The sequence below is a fragment of the Oncorhynchus clarkii genome, chromosome 18, assembly GCF_045791955.1.
Source record: "Oncorhynchus clarkii lewisi isolate Uvic-CL-2024 chromosome 18, UVic_Ocla_1.0, whole genome shotgun sequence".
Classification (NCBI taxonomy): Eukaryota; Metazoa; Chordata; class Actinopteri; order Salmoniformes; family Salmonidae; genus Oncorhynchus; species Oncorhynchus clarkii.
The window spans coordinates 63,999,643-64,009,540 of NC_092164.1; the positions used below are offsets into that span (position 1 = coordinate 63,999,643).

A 9,898-nucleotide genomic window follows, 5' to 3' on the forward strand; every position below is an offset into this window, starting at 1 on the left:
GGGACGCAGAGGGCAGGCTGGTGAGCACTTCCCTCTCTCATCTGCTTGTGGGTCCATCACCATTCACGGAACTCCGGGTCCAGAAGTTAACACTCAGAATCAGTCTGACAAGAACAAGCACAGTACTAAGGCAGATACTAAGGCAAACGCATGGACCCAGACTGCCACAGTAACAGACTGCCACGGTAACAGACTGCCACGGTAACAGACTGCCATGGTAACAGACTGCCATAGTAACTGATTGACGAGAAACATGGAGACAATGACAAGTCGAAAGGAATTGTCAAACTACAGCATGATGTGTTGATTTTAGTCTTGTGTGTGAGGAGTTAAAATTACCACATTTCAGGAACAGTTTCCACACAAAAAAAAAGATGAGATCATCTCTAAATAATTAAAACAGATACAGTAGATGAACAAAGTCCACCCCTAGAGTATAGTCACCAGCCTTTGCATCAGCATATAGTTAAAGGATCAATTTACACAAATATAATATATTTTTATTGCCCTCAATCCCTCAAAACAAAAATAAACCACATTTAGAATAGATTCGTATCACGAGAAAGAAAATATTAGAAAATACAGAAATCAATTTTTCCAAGAAGAAAAAAGCCTTACAAAACAAAATGTGTATACGTGTGAATTGAACATTTTTACCCCACAGCATATTATGAAATAAACAGACCAAGCCACTTTCATTACAGGTGTCTCCGTCTAAACTAGTAACCTGTTAGGGGTTTTTTCTTGCTTGAAAGCACATTCTTCCATTCTATTGTGTTAGTAGGACTTTTTGGAAGTAATGACTTATTTTTCATCACTGGCATTTGAGTTCCAGCAGAGGGCACCAACACATCATCCGCCCTTTCTGGCCTCAAGACCTCCCGTGTAACTCTATGCTCTTTTATTTTAGTCGGGGAATCAGAGTGACTTCTGGGTGTAGAGGGCACAGCGCCTACTGTAGCCCCTTCTATGTTCATTAAACGTTACATTTTTGTCATTCAGCAGACGCTCTTATCCAGAGTCAACTGCACAGTTTGTGCATCCATCTTAAAGATAGCTAGGTGAGACAACCACATACCACCGTCATAGTCAGTACATTTTTCCTCAATAAATGATCAAAGCTAGTAAGAAAAGAGTAGTGGTAGTGCCAGTGTCAACAAGGGTGTTAGTTAAAGATACTGAAGAGGTGGGTTTTCAGAAGGTGGGCAGTGACTCAGCTGTCCTGATTTTAGGGGGAACTGGAAGCTTGTTCCACCATTTGGGTACCAGGACAGAGAATAGATTTGCCTGGGATGAACGGGAGCCAGGCTCGCCCTGGTATTTTTCTGTGTTGGGAAAACTACTCAGAAAAGACAGTTTAGCAATTACCTCACACTGGAAGAAGTTAAGAAAAATAGATTACTTAACTACGGTAATTTTGAAAAGTAGTTCACTACATCCAAACTACTTTGTGAAAACGGATCATATCTAAATCTGAAATGTCAGACTACAAATTACAAGAAGAGATCACTTTAGGGTCATATATTAACAGAATGTGTCATTTAGCCTAAACACAAAAACAAGGTTTCAAGTGAGAAACGGGTTGGTCTGATGCCCAAAAATTGAAATTATGGCCTACTTCACTCATTTTATTTTAGCCAAAAATGTAGTGTGTAGTTCCAGTAGTTGGCTACACGGCTAAAACGTAGTGTGTAGTTCCAGTAGTTGGCTACATGGCTAAAACATAGTGTGTAGTTCCAGTAGTTGGCTACATGGCTAAAACATAGTGTGTAGTTCCAGTAGTTGGCTACATGGCTAAAACATAGTGTGTAGTTGGCTACATGGCTAAAACGTAGTGTGTAGTTCCAGTAGTTGGCTACATGGCTAAAACATAGTGTGTAGTTGGCTACATGGCTAAAACGTAGTGTGTAGTTGGCTACACCACTACATGGTAAAACGTAGTATGTAGTTCCAGTAGTTAGCTACACTGCTACATGACAACAAGTAATGAACTACTGCAAACACTATCTAGATTTGATTTTAGTTCCACTACCACCAAGCTACTGCAAAATGTAGTTAATTTACTAGTAATCTGGTGCAGTAGCAGACACGGGGTCAGGTACGGGGCCAGGAGCCCATGGGATGGGAGCACCATGGGTACTCCTGTCCACTACCCTCCCTGTTAGCCCAGCTGGTAGCAGGTCTATGGGTTTTCCCAGGAGCCTCTGCTTCATCTCATAACTTTCCTTGGAAGGTCCTACAAGGCGGAGGAGATCTCCAACCTGATCGACGAGGACAGTAGGATAAATTATATTATACTTCTGAACCAGTTGATGAATTCTAATCTGTCGGTCACGATCGAGTGTCCATAGTGGGATTTCTTGAGTTCGTAGTCTTAAATGAAGCTTGTTGAAAAAAACCTGCAGCTTTTCCATAACCCCCTCTGGACTCTTCCCTTCAATGAAAACATAGTGGAGGTCTGAACCTTCAGCTGGCTTAACATCCATTTGAGTTGTGTGGCCTCCAAGAATGGAATCAATGTCCTTTTTCCTGACGCACTGGGCATAACGGAGCACATCTGTGTCCGTTATGAAGAAGACCTCACTGGGAGATGGGGTCTGGGAGATGGGTTCCACTGGTTTGGGGGATGGGGTCTGGGAGATGGGTTCCACTGGTTTGGGGGATGGGTTCCACTGGTTTGGGGGATGGGTTCCACTGGTCTGGGAGATGGGTTCCACTGGTTTGGGGGATGTGTTCCTGACATGGGTCAAGTTGTCCCCAACATACCCTGTTGCTTGTGGGCTGGGAAATGGGTTGCAGCGGATTGAGGATTTGGAAATGGCCCCAGAGGCATGGCTATTGAGACTGGATGGCGAAGGGCTGCTGTGGCGCAGGGTGTTTGTGTCCTGGGGTAAGACCTGCTGCAGTTGGGCCTTCACTGCAGTGAACTTCTGAAAGGAGCCCTGAATGGGTAGCTGGGGAATCTCGTTCACAGGCTGGAGCACCTCCTCGCTGTCCTTGGAGAACATGCTCACATCCAGATCGACCTTGACTGGCACGTCCACCTGCGACACACACATAACACATAAATAAAACAAGAGAAAAAATAGAACTCTTCTGCAATGCTCGTTGGTCTTGGAATGACCTACAAACGCCTTGAAAACTGAAGGTAGATGGTGTTGCTAACTGAGTTTAAAGCTCTGATTGAGAAGAAAAATGTTGTTGACCACTTATTGTTTTTAATGTAAAGTATTGTATGTACATGCTGACTACTTCGTCCAGACCTCTTGCCAGCTCAACTCGAAAAATAGTTTATTCCCTGGTAAATGAAAGGTTCAATAAAGGAAATTGTAACCATCCTTTTTACAGGACATGGATTGCAATATGATGTGTCTTTTTACTACCTCAGGCGTGTCAGCGTTCCTGATTTTAAGAGGAAAGTGTTGCCCATCCACTTCTAAGACATGGGTCCGCTGCGACACACGTGCAGCCACTGCAACAGAGAGGAGAGGTGGTTTTTACCACAAATGTACTGTATCCATATATTCTGTAGCAAATAGTACATTATCACAAACTAATATTAGACTATGTGTACCTAAAAAAAAATAGATATCTGTAGTTTCATCCATTCGATAAGCCTACCTTCTGGATCCTCAAATATGACAAAGGCCTGTCCTGGGCGGTAGGATGGAAACTGTACTCTCTTTACCTCTCCTCCCCCGTTCCCTGGTCGTTGGAAGTGTATTGTGAGCTTGTCAACCATTCTAACAGAGGCAAGGATATCGTCGGGGACGCCAAGCACCTCCACGGGTGTTCCCTCCATGACAATACTGGGGAAAGGGCATAGAGGTGAGCAATGACCACAGGTGACACCACCTCAGGTTGTAGCAGTCTTATTGGCTGAATGTGATATGCAACATCTGGGACTAGCATAAGCTAATCCAGCATGGAGGTGAAAAATTGTGTTTCATAAAGAAAGCATGTTTTCCCCCAAATTCCATTTAGTTTCTCCAGATTTCCGTTTCCCCCGAATATTTTCAGGTTTCAAAAAGAAAACATTTCAGAATTTAATGTTCTAAGTCCACAACAATGTTTAAACCACATCAGGAGACCATTTTAGAGGTCTGGGGGGAAAAATAAAGACATTTTAATGTTTTGGCGTGCAAGTGTGCACCAGGAAGAGACCATTGTTTGGCTAAGCAGTGTTTCTGTAGCACTCATGTGGTTGCAGAGTTCGTAAAATGACCACCTGGTTTGAAGCAAATAATCATTCTGCCAGGTAGGCTACTTTTTAATTAACATTCATTTGGGAAGGTTTTTGGGAAAACCTTTCCGTTTCTAACAGAAGGTTATCATTAGAATCGTCGCTAACGGATACGCAAAGTGTAGACAAGTGTGCAAATACCCACAGACCGGGGCATTCTTGTGACTTGCTTCGCAAATGAATGCATTTTCCAATAAGTCCAATTTGTTTTTGTTGATTTCCTACAAAGTTAATTTAAAAAAAATATATTGTTGAATTCTATTTTAATGTCTGGATTATATGATTCTGTCCACAATGTGGATTTTATAGTGCCCTAGATATGAGTGTATAGCCGGCTGCATAAGTTCCATTTGGACGGTAAGATGAAACGACTCAATATCGCAATCTGCCGGCCTCTCACGGAGTTGAGAGCAGACTAGAGGTTTTTTATTTTTTATTAACCTCTGACTCCTTTGAGTTGCTATGCGTCAATAACTAGTGATGGACACAAATCATCCTGAAGCATTGAGGTTTTTCAGCGAATTGTGTCAAATAGGTTCATTACTCGGGGCTTTGATCAACACAGTGTACACTAGTGGCACCTGCTGGTCAAAAGAATTTAGAGCAGCCATATTATTATAGATGATGTCCCACACCCCGCAGCGCGTCCGCAGCATAGCCTTTTTACCTTCTACCAGAGTAGAAGAGGGAGGCCCAACTCGGCGGAAAATCTGTCTCCCTCCGGCAGGAGGCGTTTTTCCCCCTTGTTTTGCCCACCAAACAAGGAGCTTTTGTATGCAGGTCAATGAGAGTGTGTCGAACTAAAAAATGTATGGCTTATTTGCTAAATGAGGTAAATTTGACTGAATAGAAGTTTCGTAATGCTTAAGTTGTTACGAGTGTACTGATATAAGTAGGACACGTGACATCCCGGCAACTTTGAGAAAAAAACACTTTATATCGGAGTTGTCTCGAGATGTCTATGCATATTCATGACATGAGGCTAGTAGCATAGCATCTCTCGGGTTGACGTCAACAACCCTCATCGAATATTCCAAATGTATCCACCAATCCAAAGAAAGGATAGGCGGGAGCAACACCGCTTTGTGGACAACGACTCCTATTGTTTTTTAAAACATTACTTTAAAAATGTAACATTAACCTAATAAAACATTTGTTGTGGGAATGACGAGCAGTAGGCCTAATACAATATCACAGCATATTGGCTATGTGCCTGGCCTGGTAATATTGTTCTTCTCAGACCATATTATATTTTAAAACTCAAGCTTTGATAACAAAATAGATCAGTTGGTGTAGCACTTGCAAGGCACAGCTGAGCATAAATTTAAATAATTTGCTTTTTTATTTTACTGGACTGATGGTACCTCCTGCATCTGTCATGGTGCTTTCAAGACAACTCAACAGGTCAAATCATGATGTCAGTGATCTGCAGGTCGGAAAGTCAGAGCTCTAGAAACATGCCCGAGTTTCCGACATGGAATTCTGAGTTGGATGACCATTCAAAACGATGGTCATCCAAGTTCCCAGTTGTCTTGAACGCACTGAATTCGGGAAGTCTGAGATTTCAGAGTAAAGAGTTCAGTTGTTTTGAACATGGCCTTATTCTCAGTGGGAGGAGGGAGCAAGAGAGCAGCAGAGGGTCCATCTGTCATGGTCCCTGCTCTCTCCTTCCTTTCCTCTGGTGAGACTGACCAGAGAGAGGGGACAGACAGTCTTCCACCTGATGGCGTATCTCGAGTCGTACCGCATAACCAATATGCAAGCATAGATTTGTGTTGTTCCTATGACCAGAGAAAGTGATATATTCCTCCATATTAAAATAACAAGAAAAAGGGCTATCGCTACACTTGTCTACTCATTCATTGCACCTGCAGCGCGATTGGGAGAAGGGCGTTTTATGTTTTGTAATAATGTTGAATAAAAACAGTGACAGTGGTGAAAAGAAAATTAAAACATACACACTCTTATCAACAGCAGCTCTTTTATATATTCTTTGACAGTCTCTCTTGCTATATTCTTTGACAGTCTCTCTCTGGTCATGCTATATTCTTTGACAGTCTCTCTCTGGTCATGCTATATTCTTTGACAGTCTCTCTCTGGTCATGGTTTTAATATTCTTTGACAGTCTCCTGGTTCCGACTATGCTATATTCTTTGAACAGTCTCTCTCTGGTCATGCTATATTCTTTGACAGTACACTGCTGGTCATGCTATATTCTTTGACACATGCTATATTCTTTGACAGTCTCTGGTCATGCTAAACGTACCATCACTAGTCATGCTATATTCTTTGAGGTTGAACGGTCATGCTATATTCTTTGAAATGGCCGATGCTATATTCTTTGACAGTCTCTCTCTGGCCAATATTCTTTGACAGTCTCTTCTGGTCATGCTATATTCTTTAATCGGCATGCTATATTCTTTGACAGTCTCTCTCTGGTCATGGCCGATTACATTGCAATCCACTGTTTCGGTACACTGCTTACTGCCTTGCGTGGGTCAGGCTGTTATTTTCAAGTGCAGCAAGGAACCAAGGTAAGGTGCTAGCTAGCATTAAACGTATCTTATAAAAACAATAAATCTTAACATAATCACTAGTTAACTACACATGGTTGATGATATTACTAGTTTATCTAGCTTGTCCTGCGTTGCATGTAATCGATGCGGTGCCTGTTAATTTATCATTGAATCACAGTCTACTTCGCCAAACAGGTGATTTAAAAAGCGCATTCGCGAAAAAAGCACTGTCGTTGCACCAATGTACCTAACCATAAACATCAACGTCTTTCTTAAAATCAATACACAAGTATATTTTTTTAAACCTGCATATTTAGTTAAAAGAAATTCATGTTAGCAGGCAATATTAAACTAGAGAAATTGTGTCACATCTCTTGCGTTCATTGCACGCAGAGTCAGGGTATATGCAACAGTTTGGGCCGCCTGGCTCGTTGAGAACTAATTTGCCCGAATTTTACGTAATTATGACATAACATTGAAGGTTGTCTAATGTAACAGGAATATTTAGACTTAGGGATGCCACCCGTTAGATAAAATACGGAACGGTTCCGTATTTCACTGAAATAATAAACGTTTTGTTTTCGAAATGATCGTTTCCGGATTCGACCATATTAATGACCTAAGACTCGTATTTCTGTGAGTTATTATGTTATAGTTAAGTCTATGATTTGATATTTGATAGAGCAGTCTGACTGAGCGGTGGTAGGCAGCAGCAGGCTCATAAGCATTCATTTAAACAGCACTTTTGTGCGTTTGCCAGCAGCTCTTCGCTGTCCTTCAAGCATTGTGCTGTTTATGACTTCTGCACTGTTGGAGCGAAGAACACAAGCATTTTGCTACACCTGCAATAACATCTGCTAAACATCTGTATGCGACCAATACAATTTGATTTGAGTGGTAGAGGAAGATGGGTACAGGGTGAGGGATCCTGAGAGGATTCCTGTGAGTAGGCAGAGACCAAGAGAGTGATGCTAAGAATATGTGCTTCAGTAAGGTGGGCTTTTTAGCATTCATAGCCATGGTTGTCAATTATACTGCAGAAATGGATCAGAAGTGACAGAAAATATAAGTTGTGGAGGCAGTAGCTGACAAATACTCGGGATTGTGAGGATTTACTGCAGAACGGCTGCTTTGGGTGTTGAGTGGTAAGTGGTCTGTCCTCTCAGACTATCAGTCTGGAGTAGTATTAGATCGGGTTAAATAGTGGAAGGGGTGGTGTTTTTTTTTGTTGTTGTGAGGGCTATTAGTTGGCAGGGCAATTTTCCTTGTTTCCAATGTTGTATTACCATAACAAAAATGTAACGTAGGGAAGGTCGTGAATGGCATCATACCAGTACAGTACAGTAGGTGGCGGTGTCTACAACTAAAAGTTGGATGCGATCAGCCAACCAAATCCTAAAGAAGTACAGCTGTGGTTTTATTTGATTTAATAACGTTTTATTAAAATGTATGGATTTCAGCAGACAAAGCACGGCACGCAAAAACATACAGTAGGTACACGGTAAGGGTTTTAGAATGTTTTAAAAAATAAGTATCGACGCATTGCAACTAGAAAGACCATAAACAAACTAGCCTGTGGTCCTTGGCAATGTAAAGTGAAGAACTGGAATGTAACTGAAAAGTAATTATTGACAGCACGCAATATTATTGCATTAAATTAACTGTGTATAGATGTGAGTTATCTACGTTTAATCAATCAATGTGATTTGTTTAAGTTTGGCAATATTGTAATCCGATTCCCAATTTCCCTCTCCCGTTTTTCACTAAGAAAACACTGAAAATATACTTGATGTAAAATATTATGCATTAACAACAAACATGTTTTTATTATCCTTCAAAAAGTTGTTATTTGAATCAAACTTACCTATATCGGGTTGTCGGTTTGTTCAAAATAAGGTCGTCACCACTGAAGTATGGTCGTACTATGCATTTCGAGAAAAGTGAAAAGTTGTCAGCGTCACGCATAGACTGATGCCGCGTTCAGATGCTAATCGGAACTAGGAAACTCGTACATTTCCGACTTGTTATCCGTTGACGCGGGCACGTGTATAACTATACCCAGTTAGCAACTCGGAAATTTCAGAGTGAACGCGACAGAGTCTATGGCGTTGCTGCTGACAACCTTTCACTTTCGATTCTCTCGAAATGCACAGGGACACCATAACTCCTCCTTCTTCCTCTATTTCTTTAAGTTATATTGGCGAATCGCAACCAACTGACAGGTGCTCACACCGAAACCTACTTCACTGGAGTGTGAGGCCAGTCACTCCCTATCTATACCACTATATTCTCTAAACTAACCCTGCATTTCTAATCAAATGTAATCTCACTACTAACCTCACTACTCCCATCACCCACACACAAAATACCACCCACTCCCCATTACGTCCAACCTCTCTGACCCTGTCAAACAACCTCTCTCTTTCTACATAATATAATAATTTCACAATATAATAATACATGTTCAACCGTTTCCGCTACCGTGCAGCCATTACACATCCCTGTACCATGTTTCCCTATCAAATGTGAAGAGGAATACAATCCCACATGTCCTAATCTCATCCTGCACGACATAACTCCCTCCCTTCTGTTCCCATTATATGACACTATCTCCCGTGCAGATTTCCTTGTACTATAAATATGTCTTCCCTTACTACTTTCGTCCCATTGTATCTGCCAGCAATCTAACCCGTTTTTCAGAATCAACGTTTTAATTTCCCCTCTGAACAACCTCACCTGTAAATCCACAATATTATTTGTCTCTGCTCTTTGTGTTGTTATATTTACTACATCATGTCCATAAACTCCTGTATGACCAGAATCCAATAGATGTGAATACCATTTCCTTGTTACCCTAACAACAGCATCATTATGTCTACCCATAAATCCTCACATTCTGACCTCCCAGATCGTAAACTACACAGTCCCAACATATTACTGACCTTCTTGGTTACAACTCCTCTATCCATTGCAAGCTAACAATTATGGCAACCATTTCTGTTGAATATACAGATAAGTCATGTGTTAGTATCTTGCATAGATTAACATTAAACTCAGGAATAAATTCACCTGCTCCTGTCTTCCCATTCATTCATCCATTCTTTCTGAACAATTCTATCATTAAAATCAAAAGGGGTGC

The 9,898-nt window shown here is 41.3% G+C and overlaps 1 protein-coding gene across 1 annotated transcript; it reads right to left on the minus strand.

The window, feature by feature from the left end:
- Nucleotides 1-484: 484 nt before the first annotated feature.
- LOC139372765 (RNA-binding protein 43-like) lies at nt 485-8,758 on the minus strand. The gene is made up of 4 exons (XM_071112565.1): nt 8,624-8,758; nt 3,622-3,809; nt 3,384-3,472; nt 485-3,044 (listed from the first exon to the last, which is right to left on the minus strand). Exons 1-4 carry the CDS (start codon nt 8,722-8,724, stop codon nt 2,064-2,066), a joined length of 1,359 nt encoding a protein of 452 aa, XP_070968666.1. The 5' UTR covers nt 8,725-8,758; the 3' UTR covers nt 485-2,063.
- Between the last annotated feature and the right edge of the window lie 1,140 nt (nt 8,759-9,898).